Below are 22389 nucleotides of genomic sequence, written 5' to 3' on the forward strand. Positions count from 1 at the left end.
TTCCAGGAGTTTTAACATTCAACACTGTGCAATAGTAATATACAACAGCTGAGATGTGGACAGCTGAAAGACTAAAAGATAGTGAAAAATAAATTAGAAAAATGCTGTACTACTCTTAACTTTTATTTGCCTTCTGTAGTAACATCAGTTTAGTGTACTGATGAAGGTCTCTCTGGAAGTTCTGGCTTTTTCTAAGGCTTCATAGTTCAATTCATCTTCCAGTCATAACAATTAAATAAACTATGCATCCCATAGTCAACTTTGTACACTATTGTGGGCTGGCTGTTTTGCCATCAGGTAACTTTAAGTAAAATTTAAAGGCTTTCAAGTAAGAAATGAATTTTATAAATATTTAATCTGTTCTGGAATGTAGTTATTTTCCAGATGAATAGATAATTTGAGCGTTTGGTAATAGGATATGAAGCCTTTCATCTGAAGACATGGGTCTTACTCATTGAAATCAGGCCTGCCTGAGAGAAGTCATCAAAAGTCTATTAGTCCAGTTTTTCATCAGATAATATCTGAGAGCGCTTTGAATACATGATGAGCAAGGTTTTGTGGGATTTAAAGATCTTGGAGTTAATTATTTTCCTTCCCCGAACTCCAAATAAAATCACCTACATAACTCTTGAAAGGTGTTTTTCTAACCTTCCTAAAGACAATCACCAATCTTAATGTAGCTTAATAATAAAAAAGTCCCTATAAATGGTTAACATATTTCCATAAAGTAAATGTCTCACTAAATGACGAGCTTGTCATGCTGTCTTGCTAGTGTCAAAATACAGGGAAGCTTAAACTGGGTGCTCTTTCTTGTTTCTTGTTTTTTTTCTTTCCTTTTTTTCATAAATGAAATGCTCAACTTAAAGTTGCCCAAGCTTGACACTTCTCATTTAAAGAGATAACGTGCAAATAGTAATTCTTACACAGTATTCAAAAAAAACCCCACTATAATAAAACTATATGGTAGGTGGGTCCTTCAGTAATTCCTCAGTAGTGTACTCAAACCGAAACAGTTTCATATGAATTTTTACTGTAAGTCAAATGCAGCTGAAATGTTAATTTGTGAAATTGGTATTGTCGTGGTTTAAGCCCAGCTGGTGACAAAGCACCATGAAGCCGCTCGCTCACTTCTTTCCCCCGGCTCTGGTGGGATGATGAGAAAATATAAAGAAAAGCTCGCAGGTCGAGACAAGGACAGGGAGATATCACTCACTCACCACTTACGGTCACGGGCAAAAGACAGGCTCAACTTGGGGAAAACACAAAATCAATTTAATTTGCTACCAATCAAATCAAAACAAGGGTATTGAGAAGTAAAACCCAATTCTTAAAAACACCTTCCCCCCACCCCTCCCTCCTTCCCGGCTCAACTCCACTCCCAGTTTTTTCCATCTTCTCCCTCCACAGCAGTGCAGGGGGGGACAGTGGATGGGGGTTGGGGTCAGTTTGGCACACATGGGGTCTGTGCCCCTTCCTCCTGAGGGGGAGGACTCCTCACTAGTCCCCTTCTCCAGCGTGGGGTCCCTCCCACCAGAGACAGTCCTCCATGAACTGCTGCAGTGTGGGTCCTTCCCTCGGGCTGCAGTCCTTCAGGCACAGGCTGCTCCAGCGCGGGCTTTCCCATGGAGTCATGGCCATCTTTGGGGGCATCCCCCTGCTCTGGCATGGGGTCGTCCCCGGGCTGCAGGTGGGCATCTGCTCCCCTACTCCCCTCCATGGACTGGGGGGGACAGACAGCCTGCCGTCTCACCACAGGCTGCAGGGGCACCCCCTCCTCCAGCACTCCTCCTCCCCTCCTTCCTCACTGACCTCGGTGTCTGCAGAGGGGTTCCTCTCACATTCCCAAACCACTACTCACTGCAGGTTCCCCTTCCAGAGGCTGGTCCGACTTGGAGCTGGGGAAGCTTCCAGCAGCTTCTCACAGGAACCACCCCTGTGGCTCCCTCCCCTGCTACCAAAACCCCACCATACATACCCAAACCAGTATTTATCCTTGCACTGTGTCTAATGGGAGTGTATGAAATGCTTCTAATTTAAAGCTAAAGTCTTATTTTGACTGAAATATTTGGATTCATTAGATTCGTGGTCTTGAATGTGTCGTATTTTGAATGTTGTGTTTCTCTCTTATGTGTTCTTGAATACCTAAGAGGCTGTTGCATGGGACTGAAAACTTAAATTAAAGCACTGAGTTACATATAATGGTGTAACTTACCTTACAGAGGTGTAAATGACTTCTGTGTTCTAGGGGCTGATCACCTTTATTTGTAATCAGCTTTGCACACATTGAAAGGCTGCTGGTTTTTTAAATAATTTGAAATCTGGTTTGATACTTTGCACCCTTCTGTCTTGTAACATACTTGTGGTAATTTACCTTGACCTGCTGATCAGCCAGCAGTAATAGAAGTCATGTAGAGCTTTCTTATGGGCAAGGTTCAGCCTTTGAATTGCTAGCTACCCACTTTTGCTCAAGCAGGTTTGTCTGGTGGGAAGGGCAGAAATGGAAATGTCTGGCCTATTGATCAAAGCTCATGATCACTCAAATTTTTTGTGGTTGTGTTGTGATTCTCCAGGTCACTGTCAACATTAAATCAGATTAAAATGTGTTGTGTATTATGTATGTATTGTATGTGTTCTGTGATAGCTGAGATTATTTAAAGTTAATTTTTTTAGATTACTTTTTCACTTCTTTTGACATCCATCAGCAAAGCTGTGGTGGTTGTTGTATGACACTAAGAGAAGAAAAGATTTAAAGTGTTTATAAAGCACACAAAGGCTGTTTTGCTCACAGACTACCCAAAACTTATGCTCATTATTCTTATTTATGGCCTTGTAAGGCAATATTAGTAAATCACTGTAAGCAATATTAATCACTTAATGGCATATTCTGTCTTCAATGTAATCTTTTTTTGAATATATAAGTATTTCCATTGGTAGAACTTGAGTAAAGCAGCTCCCTCTACCAGTTTGTCAGCTTGCATTTCTCTTGTCTATAAAGTAACAGAAAGCTCAAAATCTTGAACCAGTATCATTAGTGGTTGTCTCCCAGGAAGAATACTGGGGAACACTTTGCAGAAGGGTAATTAGATTTGACTCTCTGAGCTTCCTGCTTGCTTTTTTTTTTTGCCTTTTTTTTTTTTTTTTTTTCTCACTTGGAAGACATCTGCTTTTAGATCTCTTAATTTGCACCCTGACTTTTTTTTTTCCTCCATTGGTATCATAAGATCAGTGGTCAAACAGGTGCAAAATTGTTCTAAATATCTAAACAGATGATGAGACCAGGAAGAAAAGGGGTATAAATAAGCAGATTTATCTGACCAGTAGTTAACATGGGAACAACCACCTTTATTAAACCTATGATCTGAGAATCTCAGTCATCCTTGAAAAATGATGCTGATACTTTTCAGTGACGCTAAAGTATTGTGTCTCTTCAGGCTAGTGGTTTTCTCAGTATGCATATAATTTTTGTGGTTGTTGGCACTTACCTATAGATAAAACCAACAAATTAATTTGAAGTGTGTGTGCATACATGCGATTGTTGCAGTATCTTTTTTAGTTGACACAGTAGCACCTGTGAGGCTTTTTAACTCTTGCATATTTATGGTAAATCTGTTCAGTATAGATTAACATGCTTGTCCTTGAATTAAGACTGCTGGTAAAGCACTTCAAATGAATTCATAGCTGTACTTAAAGAATACATGAAACACTCAGAACTGTTGCTGGTATTTATAAGCATCTACTTGTTCATCAGAAGTGTTTCGGTGTGACTATTGAATATCTGCAATTCATTCAGAAACAGTTTGCACAGTGCCTTTTTGAGCTGTGGTGAATATAACACTGTTTATTTCTTGACAGAGTAAGCTAGCTGAATCTCATGTTCACTTCTAATTAGCAATGACTGAGTCAATCTTTTGAAGGAGTTACCTACCTCAAAAATTCTGTGATTTGTACCACATGGAGATGCTTTTTGTTTACATTGATCCCCTTTCTGACCAAAGTACTCCATACCAAATTATTTCTGCAGTACTGTGCGATCTGTGCCAGCAGAGGTATTTATGCCAATACATTGATATTAAACCTTATCAATATTTTCTTGTGAAGACAATTAAGAGTGTAATTCTGGGATAAGATACTTTTTTAACAAGTCCCAGTAGAGGTATCCTGTTTTACAAATCATTTTTAAACTTTGAATCAACCTTCTCCTGTCTCTACTGATTCAAATAATGCTTTTTTTTCTGTGTCAGGTCTTACATGAAACATTCTCCCATCATACATTTTTAATGAATGGTCTTATTCAAGGTGTTAAGGTAAGATATTTTTTTTTTAAAACCTCTGACCTAAATATTCTGTGTGTTCCTGTATTGTAATTTGGCTCTCCTGCATTCTCCATAAGAATATACAAAACAGTGAAAATGTAATTAATTCTTAAACCATTTTTTCATTGTAATGGTTGTGTTCTTGGTCTCAGTTCTAGCTTTGCTGCTAAATGGTAGCATCTTGAAGCAAGTGGAATATTTTTCAGAAGTTTAAATTCCTCTTATTTGAATAGGTACCAGTTGCAGCTATTGTAATCTTGATAAGGATCCTTCTGAAAATGGAGCTAGGTTTTTAATGTCTGCTTCCTAATGTGAGATGATTTATATCAGAAGCAGATTAATGCAGCCATGATGATACCATTGAGATAAAAATGAAGCACTTGATTTTGTCCAAGATGTGGTATAAAAGCTAATTTTCAGCAGGGTTGTTTGGCTTTTTGTTTGTTGTTTTGTTGGTTGGGGTTTTTTTCCTGGTCTTTTTTTTATCAGTTTTTGAGCATTCTGTGATGGTCAAGATATTCAGGGTGGCTTGCAGCCTACTTACACGTCTGCATTCACACAGTGGTCATGCTGGATTGTTGCCACAAAAAAAGCTTGCAAAATTTCTCTAGCATAGCTAAAACTTCAAAGTCTCTCTTTGCTAACTGTTGTACCGAGCAGCTTCAAAGCATTTAGTGTAATTTGACTAAGTTAATTTATAGCACCCAGAAATTATTTAGCTTTGTATTCTGTAACAAATCAAAAGCATTTTTTTTAGCTGTAAGAATATGACATCTTTAGGATGGACTTACTGTCTTGATAACTTTCACGGTGGATTGGCAGAACACCACGTGCTAAGGATGTCAGGAAGTCTCAAACTGGAAGAGGAAGTTAACTTTGCATTGATGTCTTAGAAGAACAAAGTTCATGTTCCTCTTGGGTGTTTTCTTTCAACTCTTTTTGTTCACAGTGCAGTGTAACTATGAGTATCACTTAAACGTAGTGAATGGAGGGTTCTCCATATATTTTCTATAGAGCATATCTGTAGAAAAGTGCATGGTCTAAATATATGTATTGCTCTAACAGGTTTAATACACGGTAGCATAGACCAGAGTGAGCCTAGACTTCAGTGTCCAGTATTTTCTTTAAACTTCTGTTTATGAAATACCAAAAGGGTTTTGGGTGACAGTTAGCAAAACATGTTAGTTCATAGTCTACTGAAACTTGACTCTAAGGAGCAAAACCATTAATTTCATCCGAGTAAGGCAACTAACTTTCCTAGCATCCGCTGGTGTGGCTTTATAGCTTTTGCTCTCAATTTACTTACTGAAATCAGTGGATTCAGAGTTGTTTATTGGAACTTGGCAGAATATTGATTTACTACAGTAGTCTGTACACATGTGTTAAACTTGAAGGTGACTATATTTGAATTTGAATACCAGAGGTTACCTGAAGTTAGTTGGAGTAGACTTCTGGTGTATTGAGTTGCTTACAGACCCATGTATTTACTAGTGTTTGGATTTATGGCAGTGTTGGATTGATGAGAGAGCAATATACTAATTAGGGGGAAGATGTATCTGTTCTGGAGGTTTCACAGTTAACCTGTGAAAGGCTTTGCTTATTTTAATTCTTCTGTGTAATAGAGAACAGATTTGAGGCCTAGATCGTAGGACTTTATGAAATGCTGAAAAATCTAGTATTTGATCCTCAGTCAATTTTCTCCATGACAACTGTATCTGTAAGTCTGACTTTAGCCATTGGAATATTATGGTGTTCCATTGTCTCAAATTGTCAAGCTTGCTCAGATGGTCCCCATAGCTCTTGCAATGTACAAATGTCCTGTACATGATAAATATGTAGTATAAAGCAGTATGTGTTCTCCTTAATTTGTTTCAGAGTACAGTTACGTTACCCAAAACTCTCCCTTAAGACAGTCCAAATTAGAGGGGAATTTGTGTTTGGCATCTAGCACTAAGTCTCATGATGGACGCTAAGAAGATGTCCTTTGTGAAACTAGACTGCAGATTTTAGAAATTTTTAAGTAGCTTTTGCAGTCTGTGGTACTTGTATATTGAATCAAATTGGTCCTGAAAAAATGTTTGCCTGTTTTTTAATGCACTCATGTTTAATAGATTTTAAACATAAAACATCAGAATCACAGAAAAGTAGACTGTGGAAGAAATTGTGTACAACTTCAGTTATCTACAATTTTGTGTTTAACTTCAAATTTCAATTTTAGGCCTTTTTTATATTGTAGTTAAAGTGAAACTTGGAAATGTAAATATAGACATATTAATTGTTTTTCTTCTGTCGCAGGGTTTTTTGTCCTTCCTCAGTGCTCCGCTAATAGGTGCTCTATCTGATGCATGGGGAAGAAAATCTTTTCTTCTTCTTACAGTTTTCTTCACCTGTGCCCCGATTCCATTAATGAGAATAAGTCCATGGTAAGTGATACAGACTGCGGTAGCAAGCTGGTCAGTACAGCAGAAGTTCAGTCAGAGGAGTAGGCTGGGAAAGTGGGAGAGGGACAATAAGACAAGAGGAAAGCCACTTTGCTTTCAAGTCGTGATTGCGTTACTCTTAAGAGGTATTAAAACTGTGTATCTTAAAAGTAGAAATTATGGAATGTGATTTAGTTGCTGTCTTCACACAAGTACAAAAGTAATTGAAATGGTTTGATAGCTCTGTCTAACTCAGTTTTAAACTCAGCTGTTAATTTTCCCCCCTTGAGGGCTGACAATGCTGTAATAAACATATTTTAAAGCTAAATGAGCCTTAGAATTTACTGACCACAGAAAAATATAATTGCTGCAAATGAGATCTTTTAACTCTTTGATTAGGCAACTTTGAAGTCTTAACTGAGTGGAATTGACTTGGTTTCAGTTTCATTTACATTCATTGTGAAACTTAGGATTACAAAAGAACTTTGTGTACTCTGAGTGTATTCAGAGTTCAGCTTCTGAAACATTATATATGATAGTTTATTCTTTAACTGGTTGAGAAACAGTTCTAAGATAGTTCCTTTTTCATAACTTAAACTTGCTTCAGCTTTGAGAATGTGAAAATGTATAGGTATCATATCCTGAAGGGGCCACTTCTTTTAGGCTGAGGTAAAGTAAACAGTAGAATATAAAAAAATCAAAATGCTGTTTTCCAATATTTAAGTGAGATTCCACAATCAATCATTTCCAGTGAAGCTCTGCATTATTAGTTCTTGAGGAACACTTCTCAGCTTAAATACAAACTTGCTTGATTAGTAAGGGGAAAGCAAGAGGTCTTAGCTTAAACTTTCTAACTGTTGCTTTTAAATCATTAGGTGGTACTTCGCTATGATTTCGGTATCTGGAATCTTTTCTGTTACCTTTTCTGTAATATTTGCCTATGTAGCTGATGTAACACAAGAACATGAAAGAATTACAGCCTATGGACTGGTAAGATACGCTAAACTTGAAAAAAAGGTCTGATTATGACCTTTGTATTGAACTTGTGTTTTGTTGCACAGATTGTTTCCTGATTAATGTAATGAAGTTGATAGAGAAAGGAATGAACCATGTATCAAGGCACCATGTTAGAGTCTGGGAAATCTAATTTAGACTTTTTACTGCTGCACAGACTGCTCAGTGCTCGTAGGAACAGAATAAGAATTTGACAACTTTATCTGCATAGAGGGCATGTGTAAAAAAACCCATGTTTTAAGTTGCCCAGACCGAACAAGAAATGTTGTTAAAGGCAATGCAAGTTATTTAATACTTGATTTGGCAACATCTTTCCACCACCTGTAAATTGCATTTTTAGTTTGTGATTTCTTTTTAGAAGAGAATGGCTTTTTCTATAGTCAAAACAGGCAGGAAGGGTGAAAATGCATAATGCAGTATTTTTAGTAACTTAGTCATGACCTTTCTTAATTAGCAAGAGGCAAATAGTTCAGTTAGTATAAACTAGCCTTTCCAGTAATAATATAATTCCTGGTTAGGAATATGTTTCCTGAATATCTATATTGGTTTAGGTTTTAGAGGCCCATTGGTAGATGCCCTTAGCCTTTGAATGTCATTTATCCCTTCATCCTCTGTGCATCTGTTTTCACTATACAGATACTCATGAACTTGATTTTTGGCTTACTGTACTGTGCTTCAAGTTGTTAAGGTTTCCTTTTATTTTTAGCATTAGGGACATATGATTCCTCAGATGTTGATTTAGCAGTTAAGAAAATAAAGGACTTGGTTCTTTTGAACCAAACCTGTGTGTATGGTTGTAGCAGAGCACAAAACAGGTTTAAAAGGTCTGGAATTTGCACTTTATTTCTCCTGCCTGTGAAGAGGGCCATAAGTATATTTAAAGCGTGTATTTGCCTGCCTTCAAACAGGTTTTTTGTTAACAGGAACAACTTGATCTAAAAATCTATAAAGTGATAGACAAAAGTACAGTTGTTTTGATGAGGTCTGTATCTCTTTCTAATCAGTTTGTTTGTTACGCCTTTTCCTTAGGATTTTTTTTCTAGCTTGGTATAAAGCTAAATTTCTACCTTGTGTTCTTACCTATAAAATAGTTACACAGTGTTTTGGGGACTGGAAAAGAGTAGTAATTTAAAAAAAAATAAACAACAAACTAACTAGCTTTATTCTAGCCTTTTCTGGAGATTTTAATAGTGAAACTTAACTATAGCGCTTGATTTTTTTCATCAGGTTTGGCTCTATGTGAATATAGTAAGTGATCTGTTAGTAGTTGCATGTCACTACAACTTAGCGTGAAGAAATACAGTTGTTGTTGAAGTTCTTGTCACAGCTAACGATTTCCTAGTTTGCTGTGATATCCAGTGGTAGCTATGCATTTTAAAGTGCAAACTGTTAGCAAAGGCATTATGGATTACTGTATGTATTACCCAGAGTGCTGAGGCTCAGGTTCACATAGGTAGGCATTTAAATGTGCTGACAACTTTGGTGAAATCTCATCAAATTCATAATTGGAAAACAAAAAATGTTTTCCTTTGAGCCAGACTCACTCTTTGACTGCAAATCCTGTCTTGTATGGTGGGCTGTGGAAGAGGTTAGAGAAAATTTATTTAGAACCATATTTACTGTCATAAGTGATTTTTATTATTTTTTTTTTAACTTAAATTTTGAGTGATGTTCTTTTTTAAAGCCACACTTCTGGGGACTGGTGGTGGTGTTGAGCAAGTACTTCATTTTTCTGCAATGGCAGAATAACCACTTTGACAAGCTGGTAAACTGTTATTGTGCATAGGTATCTGCCACCTTTGCAGCAAGCTTGGTAACTAGTCCTGCCATTGGAGCATACCTGTCTGCCAGCTACGGAGATAACCTTGTCGTACTGGTGGCTACATTGGTGGCCGTTGCGGACATCTGCTTCATCCTGCTAGCTGTGCCAGAATCTCTGCCAGAAAAAATGAGACCTGCTTCATGGGGAGCTTCTATATCATGGGAACAAGCAGACCCTTTTGCAGTAAGATGCACTTCAATAAGTAATTAATAAATAATAATTAATTGCATTTTGTAAGCTTGAGAAATCTTTAATCTTATTGGTAGCTTGACTGTTCAGTATACCATAATATCTGTTCTCTGCTCTTGCACAAAAAGATATAGCTACATTTAAAAACCAAACCAAATTTTGTTGATTGAGTGGTTCTTGAATTGGAGACAATGTTTGGTGTGAAATCGAAAGGGAAAATGTGTTACTTTTCTAACTTACTTTCTAACTTCTATTGTAAGAGAAATGCTGAATTCTTACACTGCTACAGACCCTAAAACCTGATATTGTTAAGACTTTTCCATATTTATTTTATGCTTTGTACTTTTGTTTGGCAATATCTCTCCCCACTCTTGAATTCCACTTGTGGTTATATGTGATTTCTTTTTAATACAGAATGGATCTATAAAGCCTGATTTTTCTGCAGGCGTATATAGGAAGGGTTAAAACATGCCATACAGTCTTGCTAGTAACTTGTTTACTTATTCACAGTTACTTAGCTAATTTGTGATTGTGTTACACCTTGATAACTTAAGAGAGGAAAGAGTGATTGTTCTTCACAAGATACATCCTGCTGGGAACTGGTTGTGAATGTTGAGAGATAAGTGACATGCCTGAAAGACTGCAGTAAAAGAATTTGTTTTCCACAATTTATTCTTTACTCAAAGTGATTCCTATTATGGGTGAAAAAGTATAAGAAATGTACAAGGAAAAATACTCATAATTTGGGAAGAGAAACAGTTGTAATGAAGCTGTATTACTTGCTAGCATCTTTCAGAACAGATTATTATGGTGATCAATTAGAAGATATTGTGCATTTCCCCAAGTATGACATGGTGCTGTTTTCAGGGAATGCTTGTAATTTGGCACTGAACAGTAGCTTCAAAAATCAAACGGCAACTTTGCAGAAGAATCAGATATCACTAACTTTGTATAACAGGGAGTTGTTTCTAACTTAATGTTCAATCTAACTGCTTCCCTGTGTGACTTTTAAAAATGGATTTTAAAAAAGTGAATCCACCTTCTGCGTTGTTTATGCTTTCATTAGACTTTTTATAAATGTTTCAATACTTGTTTTATTTCTTTGTTTTACAGTCTCTGAAGAAGGTCAGAAAAGATTCTACGGTTCTCCTGATCTGCATTACAGTGTTTCTCTCCTATCTGCCTGAGGCTGGCCAGTATTCTAGCTTTTTCCTGTACTTGCGACAGGTAAACGTTGGTGTCTTCATATCTTACTAAGGATGTTTAAGTATTCCCTAAGACCTGTTTCTTGTTGAAGACTTTGCTCAGAAAACTGCTTTCTGGCAAAATACAGCCTTAAAAAAATAAAGGCAGGGTACTCTGCGAAGCCAGGAACTGAATAACACTTGAGTCCTGATGCATACACCCTGCCACAGTTGAAGCATGTGTTCGTAAAGTTAAGCAGACTTTTGTTTCCATTCAGAGCAGCAGTTTCCATGTCTTGAGGTGGGATCTTGCCTGTTGAAAAGATACTGTGTCTGTGGGAGGGTATAGAGAACTTCAACTTCCAGTTACATGACTTCCTCTGTCTCCTTTTTTCAAGGCAGTTGTTTTTTTTTTCTTGTGTAGATTACTTGGCAAGCAGTTGAGTTAAGGATTGTTCTTGAAAGTAGACACTTCCTGTATGGATTTAGATTATAAGCAGGGATCAGTGTTTTCTCTTTGAAGAAGATAACTCTTTGCTAGTGATTGTCCTGGATTCTGTTTGGCATTTGGTTTATGCATTTTCTGCTTCTCTTCAGATTATAGGTTTTGGATCCGCTAGCATTGCGGCATTTATAGCTGTGGTAGGCATTCTGTCTATAATAGCTCAGGTAAGCTTTATTCTTTCCAGTGTTTTATTAAACAGTACAAACTGAATGCTGAGGCACACTCTTCTGACTATTAAGCTTGTCTATAACCTTCATACATGCTCTAAAATGCCAGTGTATCTTGCATTCACTAAAGGTTATATTCATATATAGTCTGTGTAAGTGTATTGCTTTAAATCTGCTTTCCTCATAAGTACTGGACCTGGGCATCAGAAAATGAAACTAAAATTTGCTAAGCTTGGATCAGTAAATTTACTGGAACTCTGGCTTTAAATGATTAAAATGATGTAGGAAATTGGTTACTTAATGCAAGGCCTTCTGAAAGGAAAACATTATTTTAAGCAAAAGTCATGCTGCTTACACGTATTCAGCTGGCTCATGCTATCAAACTTGGATACAAACAATGCAGGTATTGACATGGTCTGTCCAGGGTTACTTAGGCTCAGCACGTAGGCTGAGGAACTGTGAGGCCTTGGTATATTGCTTTCATACCTCTTACTTGGCAATGGTGAGCTAGTTTTTGGACAGGTCCTTTATACTTTTGAGAAATCAAACAGTTTTTATGATGTGATCTTTGGTTTCTTTATGAGTACAGTTTGTCTTCCTGTTGTGATAACAGGAAGAGGAATGGCACATGCAGTGTGCTGTAATGTTCTTGTCATCCTTCGCAGAGTGGAGGTCTTACTGTTTTGATCTGAACAACACATTCCTCAGTGTTTACCAGTCTTACTGGAGACAGTTGTGTCCTTCTTTATCAATTCAAGTCATTATTTTAATCCTTCCTCTGTGGTTTGTTCTGATGCTGTTACGTGTACTCACCTTTGCCAATTGTACTTGATTCAGACCAGTATTTTTGCTAAAAATGTCTAAAATGGCTGCCCTTCTGGTTCATAATTTCCAGTGTTAAAATGAGGAAACTCTGCATTGATTTTTGAACTCTTTGAAGAGTGCAGCTTATTGATGTAAGCTTTGCTTCATAAATACTGATTTATGTTGGCATGTTGGATATCTCCAGAAAGAACTGATCACATGTGGATAGAATTACTGTATTTTTGCTATTTAGCTTTCAGACTAGCTTTGTCTACGAATGAGAAACAAGAAAACTAGGGTAAGACGTATGTGAGAGTGGAAGTGTGCTCTGCTGTCCTTCTGGTTCCTTTTCTCTGTTTTTTTTTTTTAGTGATGCATTGCCGAGTTTCTCATGTTAAAGAAAAATGTGTGCTCTGTTAACTGAGTGCAGTTGTCCATATGGACTTTGCCTTACTAGGAACAGTCTGCTTCTTACCATGAGTATATTGCTGTTGTATCTGAATTGGGTCCTCTTTCCCCCTCAGCAGTAACACTTATAGCAGATGAAAAACAGTGGTCTTCCTTTAGGATTAGTTTCCATGTGCAAGTAAAACCATCATCAGTGGTGTAAAGAGTCAGCAGAAAATTAAAGATGCCTAGGAGTTGGCCTTGGCCAAATTTCAATGCCTCTGGTGAAGTTGGAAAAGCAGCAGGATTTACGTTTTGGTTTTAATTGTAAATTTGGATAGTAATTCACCTGACCTAAAGAGATTTCTTTTTTCTGAACTAAAGTCTTTTTTTTTTTTTTCTTCCCCTAGAATTTGTAGATACTGGTAAATTCAACCCATATGTAGCCTGTACTATCTTAACTTGGGACCAGCATTTATTGTGGAACTCTCTAGTCTGTAATGAAACAGAATTATAGAGATGGAAACAAAAGCCTGTTTACAGTAGAAACAGACACTGAAGTAAAATGTCTAGTAGGAAAGGCGATACCTATGCTTCTTGGTGTCCTGAAGCAGAAACCCTTTGATAGTTAAGAATGTCTGTACATCAAATGTTGATATGACTAGACTGCTTTTTGGACTTAATACAGGGAAAGTAAAAGCATGGATAGTGTGAATTTCCTCAGCAGTTGAAAGGTGTTCTGAATTACTTTTTGCAGAAGGAGAAATTACTTATCAATCTGGCTTTTTAAAATAACTTTTGGATGAACTAATTTCTCTTGCAGACTGTGTTTCTCAGTGTCTTGATGAGGTCTATAGGGAACAAAAATACAGTTCTCCTTGGCCTTGGCTTTCAAATCCTTCAGTTGGCTTGGTATGGTTTTGGATCTCAGTCTTGGTAAGCACACATTTTTGTAGGTACATACCTGTTAAGGAATTGAAAATGTTTTTCTAAGAAATTTAGTTCTGTTGTCATGGATCTTTAAAAGTTCTGTGAATTAAGCATTCTTGTTTGCATTACACTACCAAAGTTTGGTCTATATGTTGCACATGTAGAAATGATAGAATTTTCCAAGTATATAGTGTACATTGCAGACTAACAGCCCCTTTGAAAAAGGAGTCTTTGCACCGTTTTGGTCCACTGAGTTTTACATCTACAAATGTGGTTAAAACTTTTTCTTAAACTCACAAGCTAGTAAGTAGTATGTTCTCTCCAGTAATTCCACTAGATCCATTCTATCAAGCAGTTACTCAACCTCTACTTTTTTTCTTTTATTTTTTTTCTAATGTCATTCTCTTACTATAACTATATTTGGTCTTGGAAACTAGAGCTTCTTTTGTTGGAAAAACTGCCTGTAAGTAAAGTGAACAAGAACTGTAAGCTATAACAGCTTTTTTTTTTTGTCTCACAAAGTTTGTCCTACTAACAGTGATGAATGCTTGTTCTTTATCAGAGTACTTCCTAGTGAGTTATACAAGTTAGACAACTGCCTCGCTGGGACACCCTGTGAAATTGTTCCTTTGTACAGCCTTTGGAAAGGGAAAGCCTGTGCACCACTTAACTCCCGTCTTTTCCTCTACTGTAATAGCTAGTGTAGAATCAAATGTGCTTTGGTTCCAACAAGTTTAGGATAATTTGTGGGAGGGGAGCAGGAAGAAGGCCCTGACCAGATAATTTCTGGTCTTTATGTATTTTAATTTTAAAAGTACTTTTGAAAGGGCATTTAAGACTTAAACGAGGGTACCCTTGTGGCCCTTTTTGGGGGCGTGGGGAGTAATTATATGGGCAGTCTCATTTTTAATTCAAACTATGTATTTAACACAGGATGATGTGGGCAGCAGGAGCAGTAGCGGCAATGTCAAGTGTTACGTTCCCAGCCATCAGTGCTCTGGTTTCACGAAATGCAGAGTCATATCAGCAAGGTGAGTATTGAATGAATTTCAGTTTCAGCATCAGACTGCTTTCTTGGATGATTCTTCTGTCTAGAAAGCAGAATACTTGTCTAGGTGTACTTCTTGAATACATTGAGTAATAAGTTTCTTTGGTAGTAGCTGTGGAAGTCTGCCAATCTATGCAGAGAGGAAGGAGGTACACAAATTTATCAAATTTGCATTGCAAAAATACATAGTTTCTGTCTGACTAGCTAATTCTGTTCTAGCTTCCTGTAAAAGTACTACAAAGGCAACAAAACCAGATGTGGTAACTTTCATGTTTTTTCCTTCCTCTTTTTTATTAAAAGTAATATTCTCTAAGTAGATAGTGAGGATTATATGTAACAATACCGTCTTTTAAATGGAAACTAAACCCACATCTTACCACATTGAAATAAAACTATACAAGAAGCTCTGTCCTGTGTGGAAAAGTTGGCCCTATTTGCTATAATACTTCAGATTTTCAAGGAATAGAAAAGGAAACTTGAGTAAAGAGTTGATCTGAGAAGGTAGAAAAATTTATTTTTTTTGATGTGAAGGGGAATGAACAATCAGAAATAACTCTTCATTTAAAATGAAGTGAGGGAAGCGGTTATCACAAATTATAACACTGGCATATAATAACTGAATTTAGTGTTCTCTTTAAAAAAATCCTGCATGTATAAATCATAAGTATCAGTCTTGCTTTAACACTGTACAACTTGAAGTTAGATTAGTGCAGTTAATATGGGAGCTACAAAGAAGGTGCAGTTCTAGGAGGCAGATTTGTATTGAGTTTGAAAGGTGCAAAAGACAGTATTTTACATGGCTTTTTTTATTTGCCTCTCCCCCATTTTTGTTTCAAATAGAGACATTTAAAAGAGTTTTAAAATACTAGTTTTCTACCTAAGTCATGAAATGAGTAGTTTAAAGTTAAGTTGACAGAAGTCACTGATCTTTCAGTTTATATAGCGGAAAATACTATTAATAGCTTAGGCATAAAATAGTTTCTAGAGTGAAGTTTTGCCACCTAGTGGCACAAAGATTTTAAGCTTACATGTCAACCTATGAAGAAAAAAATTGGACAACTTTCTTTTTGGCGTGTTTTCTTTCCTTCCATTTTACAAGTTTCTGCCTTAAGAAGGAAGGGGATATGCAGACTACTAATATTGTAAAAATAGCATTCTGTAGAATCTTAATCTGCAAGATTGTCAAAAAACTTTTTACACTGTTGTCACAATCACTTAATGATGTTGAAACAGAAATACACCCATAGAACTGTGATTAATCAAACTTTTAAAATAGTCTAATGTAAAACTGTAACCAATCTAGTATTGTGAATTTTCTGCAGTACTGCTGAGTTTACTGCCCCGAATAAGTTACTTGGTACTGAAATAAATCCTGGGTTTAGACTGGTGAGGGGAAGAAACCTGTTACCGTTTGTGCATATTTTGCCAATAACAACCCTTAACACATAGATATATTACTCTAAATTTCACTTGAAAATAAATTGAGCAGGTACCACACTCAACTTGTGCTTTCTTCATTGTAGACTTTGGTTGAGGGTGGAAGGACTCTAATAGAGAAAATTAGACTTGCACATAAATTTGGTCATATTCAAAACTCTTATTGCTTCTGGTAACATGCAGGTACAGTGACAGAACTATGGTCACACAGAGGATTATTTTAATCTAGCAAAGTTGTCTTCAGTGTGTTTCTTAAGATCTTAGTATGTAGAAATAATTGAGATGTGCTATTTTGGAACAGCCATTAGAATACACTCAAAGCTGTTGGCTGTGCATGTTTCATTCTTGATTAAAAAAAAAAATCCTACTCTTTTTTTTTTTTCTCCACCCCCCCATTCATTAGGTGTTGTCCAAGGAATAATAACTGGAATAAGAGGTCTGTGCAACGGCCTGGGACCAGCACTGTATGGCTTTATTTTTTTTCTCTTTCATGTGGAGCTCAATGAATTGCCACCTGATCAGGCTTCTGGAAAAAAAGCAATGCAAGATCCCAGTGATGAGGTAAGTTTAAAATTTGGTGTGAAGTTTGCAGTGTAGAACTCATAAGGGTAAAAATCTGTCATTTTTGATTGATTTAAAATCTTGATATCTAATTCTTGAACCACTTAATTCTTACTTGTCAGCTGCTTTGAACTGTTAAGATAGCTCATAATTTAAATTTGATAGTAAATAATTACATTTAGGGTAGTAGCAGCTTTGGTTTCAGTATTCTAATAGAACCAGTTAACTTCTTTTGATATAAATCTACTCAAAACACAGCTATAATCCCAAATTACAGTGAAACATGAAATTTTGATGGTAAGAAGGTCACTTTTGGTAACTCGGTAAATTGTAACAAAGTTTATCTTTGAACCTTATAGCAATAGGTTAATTACTCATGTATACAGTAATTCAGTATACAGTTGAGAACTTTTGTTTCACCCCCCCCCCCCCCCCCAATGGCAGTAACAATGCTGTTCTTCACCTTGTGGGGGCCGGGAGAGAAGTCAGTCCTATACAAGATTTCATTGGAACTCCCTTCAGTCTTTTCTTTTATTCCTTCAAGCTTTGTTTCATGTCTGCATTTTTGTCTGCTTTGTTCTTTCCTATTTGGCTTCCAAAATATCAAATTTATGCTTACTAGAGTCTGGAGAATTTTATGGACCCTTTTTTCTTTTTAGCTTGATTGCTGTGACCTCTTCAGCTACAATTCCATTGCTTTGTCAAAATACTAAGAATGGACTTTTCAGACAGATAATGATTCATTAGCTTGTAATTAAGGTGGTTGATAAAGACAACAGATTAGCTGAATATGTAAACAACTGGTGGCTGTTACTGTGGAAACAACTGTTTCTTGTTCATCCCCCAGTCTGTGCATCTTACCAGGCATGAAGTGTAACCAGTGCTTCAACATACTGCTCGCTCACTGCAGTTCCTATGGTGCGGTGCTTCGTAATTTGCTCAAGCAAACTGAGTAGAGTTTTAGAGTAAGGGGGCAAAGACACTTTTCTTGTACAAAAAGGAAACTGTAGTAAAATACAGGAAAACCTTTATTTATAATCATGATTTCAGGTTTTCAAGAGCTTTGTCATGCTTCCACTGGTTAAAATTTCTCTCTTGAACTCTGTTTTTTAAAGCATCAAATCACATAAGCTTTTTCTTGGTTACAAGTACTTTCAGTATGTTCTGTTACTTTAAGCATATCCATGTATCTTTTTTGTTGAAGAGTTATTTGAGTGGAGCAACTGACTGTTCCAGTAAGTTATGAACAAGTCAGAACTTCTGTTGTGGAGTTTTCTAAAGCTTGTGGTAGAAGAAATTTCTGCGCTGAAGCCTAATGTATGAGCTTATAAAATAGTGATTTTTCTAAGCTGTAAGTGTAAATTAAACCATTGTTTCCGACATCCTTGTTTTCCTGAAAACCTGCTTAAGAGAATAAGTAGATATCTTTTAGATAGCAGTAGAGCAAATCAGTAGGTATTTGCATAATTAGGATTGCTTTTTATTCTGATTTCAGTGGGACAGCTCTTATGTTTAATTATGTATGTACTCATAAACTTTGTTAAATGTCTGTAACTACATCTCTCCCTGTTAATAGTTACCAGGCACCTAACATGTAAAACTATAATTCAGGAAAATAACAATAAAATTTTTATCCTACTATTTCTTATGTTCAAGCCTAATATAACAGTGGGAAAGAACTCCACAATTTAAATATTATGTAGCTTTAAAAATTGATCTAAGTAAAATGAGTGAAGTAAAAACCAGGCAATGTGCCAAGATTAGACAAGGAGATTAGCAAATGTGTGCAAGCCTAGTTTACAACACTAGTACAAGTACTTTGGATTTGCAAGGCACAAATGCAAGCTACCTTTCTTGATTTTGTTCAGTGTTTTAAACTGATGACTAGGAGTTTCTTTGCAGATATATGTAGTTTGAAAAATGTTTATTTTATTTAGTGCTAATTAATGTTCACTAAGAAGCATTTTAATAACAAGTTTAAATGGTCAAGTACCTTGTTTTAAAAAGTTATTGGCTGTCTGTGGAACTGCAGTTAACTGATACGTGTTCTAGTCTGTGACGAGCATTGTTAAAATTTTTTTGATGCTTGAGCTTGTATTCTATCCCTGCTTGTCAAAAATTATGAGTCTATAGGAACTCAATTGAGAATCCATTGTCACTGTGCTGAACCTTGATCTAACCCAGTGTACTGTTGAGGTGAAATGAAAACAGTTCTTCCTTTCTTTTCACTACTGTAATTCTAGTTGTTACTGCAACTACAGGAAATAGATTTTTAAGTTGCTATCAGAAATAGGTTATTTATATAGGTATTGTTAAAATTATTAATGTGAAGAATAAATTTGTTTGTGTAACTTCTGACACATTTTACTTTGAGAGAAATCTGTTTAAAAAAACAAAACCATCTAAGTTTAACTTAACTAGTGAAAACTGATTATTGTCATAATTTAGTATTATACCTTTCAGATATAAAATATTCTGTGTTCACTGATGGACAGAGTACTAAAACAAATTGTTAGATATGATGGTTTTGTAAACCTCCATATTCAAACAGTGGTGACAGGAAAGTCTGGATGCAAATTTCAGTTATGTAACATGCAGAGTAAATGGAGGAGAATACATCCTAGTGGTCACTTGTGTGTGGTGGTTTGTTTTTTTTAACAGCTCAAACTTAATTTTTTCTTTTTTTGACTTACCTTTAAGTATGCATTTGTGTTACTCTAAAGTACTTAAGAATAGGATTTTACTGAACATAACTTTTTTTTTTTTCTCATCTATGTGGGAGAGTTGCAATGTTATTACAGGTCTCACTTGTGATTCTGTTCCATCAAAGAAATGATTTGATGCACCTATTCAAGAAAGATTGTGTATCTGCTCTGCAGAGCATAAATAGTAAAAGTTAAGCATATCTGTCTTAATTCCCATTTAAATAACTGTTTTCAAAACTGGAGAGCCTGAAGAAGAGAGTGAGCTTGCATCGTTATAATTATTCACACGGAGTTCTTACAGCAAACAGGGCAGTCAGGCTGTGTTTGGAGAGTAATAATGTTTGTCAATGCAATAAGCAGGGCTGTTTTTTAAAGCTTCTTACTCCTTTCTGTAAAACTGCAATAGTGGGATTTTCAAAAGCTGCTGAGATTTATCAACTGTTTTGCTACAAATGAGGATATTAATTTATGGAAGTTTATTACATTCTTTAAGTACTGCGAGCTTACCACCGCTTGAAGATTTAAGTAATATTGTTAATATACATTTTGTGAATATGATTATATCCTTTAAATTTAGAGACCATCAGCTGAAAAATTAGGCCTCTGGTTGTAACAGGTTGAAGCAAGGGAAATATCTTGTTACTGTATGCTTAATTTCAGGTACTTTCCCACTTCATATTAGAATAACTTCCTGCATTTCATTTGGTAGAAAAAAAAGTGCAATGAATTGGCAAGTTTCATCTTCTGATTTTTATTCAGTTTTAGTTGACAAAAATACAGAAAAACTGTTTACGATGGAAAAAAAAATCACTGGATTGCTGACACTTTCTTTTGTAGAGTATTGTTGTCAAACTTAGCTGATTTAAAATTAGTCTTAGAACCTTTCTGGTGCTTGTTTTTAATTGTGGTTATCGTAAACTGTAGAAGCAAGAGAGAATAACTCCAAGTACCAAGTTACCATACATGCCAACAACCTGTCTCTGCAGTGAGAACAGTACTGCATAGCCTGCTGTTACTTTTGTCACTCACATATTAGTTTTTGGGGATGTTTGTTTATTCAGCTAACTTGATTCTAAAATACGTCAGCCATGGAAGCAAGTGGAAAAAGTGAAGTGAAGTTCAAGATTTATGGAGCATTTGTACTTCTGGATGTTGAAACCTTATCCTATTAATGTCCAGAGGAGTCTTGCTGATTTAACAGGCATGTTGCCTAAAGGAAAAAAAAACTATGAAGAAGCATCAGTCAATGTCTGTTTCATTTACTAGGCAATCCTATTGCCAGTTGATAGTTTTGTGCATGTTTCTGTTTTTTAGATCAGTGTGCAGATCAGGTTAGGAATTCTTAGAGATTGTAGATGCCGAAAATTCATGTTGCAGTGCACATATGAACTTGTTTGCATAAATGTTATAGTCACTGTAAATACGTCTCCCATTATATCCTGCCTTAGTGGTATAGTTGTTAATGCAGAAGTCAATGTCTAAAACTTCATTAATTCTTTTATATGCTTGTTTCCCTGCAGAGAGCAATCATTCCTGGTCCACCCTTCCTGGTTGGAGCATGCATTGTTCTTCTGGCTTTTCTAGTTGCCTTATTCATTCCTGAGCACAGCAAAGCCAGCAGTACCAGAAAACACAGCAACAGCATCAGCAGTACTCTGAGTAACAACCTCGACCGAAGCAGTGAAGAGGACATTGAACCATTGCTGCAAGATAGCAGTGTATGAAGGATAACTTCTGAGGAGTCTATGTAACAAATTCATGCACTGAATTGCAGCTCTGGAAGCTTGGTGGGTTGTACAGAGTGCCTGGCCTCTGAAGGGAAGGCAGCTGTGTGCAAGGGAAGGTCACATGCTGTATTGAGGTTGATACCATACTTCCAGGAGATTTTTTTTAGCACGGCAGGTCACAACTAGGTGTGATTCTACCCAATATTGGACTGCAAATGCTATGTCAAATCCTGGTATTGGGTAGAAACCTGAATGTACAGATGTAATAGATTATTTTTTTTAAAGTTTCAATGTTCAGTTCCCAAAGTTGTATGCAAAATAACCAGGTTTGAGGCAGAACAGTTTCTGCCACCGCTGTTAAAGGTTGTTTTGCATTTCTTATGCCTTTGTCTGCATGTATGCCACACGTAGTCCTCATGATGTGAGAGGGACTGATCTATATAGTTCTGGTATCTGAAATAGTGGTTATCCATAAAAGTAGTAGTTGAATTTCCTGAAGGTACATTCTCAAATATTGCTTAGTAACGAGAAGTCCACTAGTTACCAGAAAGCAATGATGAAACTGAGATGACTTCCGAGTGTGTATGATCACACATGACAAGTCATTACCCATAAACGAAGGTCATATTGAAGTCTTAAATCTACATTCCAGAACAGTCAGTTCTGACCAGTTAAAGCAAATCCAGATGGCACCTGAAAGCACTGGTCACATTAATGTTTTGCTGATAAAAAATAGAATTTTAATTATAAAGTGAGCAGCATCAGAAATATGGACACTCCTGACTTCGCAGGAAAAATAGTGGGTGCCAGAGTAGTTTACATCAAGAAATATGTATATTTATTGCATTTTGTCACTTTATCTGCCATATGAAATAATCTTTCCTATTAATTCTTTTCACTCCTGCCTTAACTGCTACTTAGTGTTCAGTTATTAATCATATTTAGCCATCATATCACTGTCTTACCTGCTGAACCTCATGGATATATTCATATCAAATTTCCTTTCTAAAAGATGCTTTAAAGGAGTTATGGCTACAAATGTGCTAATTTTTAGAGACATTTTATGAAAAATACACAGATTTATATGTATTTTGCTGCAGTGTAAATGGACCATTAAACCCAACTTTAATGAAGTACTCCTATGAATGTTTTATATGTATGCAATATATGTAGATA

General features: G+C 36.3%; 1 protein-coding gene across 1 annotated transcript in view; it reads left to right on the forward strand.

Moving 5' to 3' along the window:
• The window catches only part of MFSD14B (major facilitator superfamily domain containing 14B), a 33985-nt gene extending 12495 nt beyond the window's left edge, over positions 1-21490 (forward strand). The window contains exons 4-13 of the mRNA XM_049796188.1: positions 4242-4304; positions 6609-6736; positions 7609-7723; positions 9534-9752; positions 10872-10985; positions 11540-11611; positions 13629-13741; positions 14669-14766; positions 16624-16781; positions 21007-21490. Of these exons, the coding sequence (XP_049652145.1) occupies positions 4242-4304; positions 6609-6736; positions 7609-7723; positions 9534-9752; positions 10872-10985; positions 11540-11611; positions 13629-13741; positions 14669-14766; positions 16624-16781; positions 21007-21210 (1284 nt within the window). The 3' untranslated portion in view covers positions 21211-21490. The remainder of the gene's footprint in view (positions 1-4241; positions 4305-6608; positions 6737-7608; positions 7724-9533; positions 9753-10871; positions 10986-11539; positions 11612-13628; positions 13742-14668; positions 14767-16623; positions 16782-21006) is intronic.
• Positions 21491-22389: the final 899 nt, after the last annotated feature.

Source organism: Accipiter gentilis, chromosome Z (genome assembly GCF_929443795.1).
Source record: "Accipiter gentilis chromosome Z, bAccGen1.1, whole genome shotgun sequence".
Taxonomy (NCBI): Eukaryota; Metazoa; Chordata; class Aves; order Accipitriformes; family Accipitridae; genus Astur; species Astur gentilis.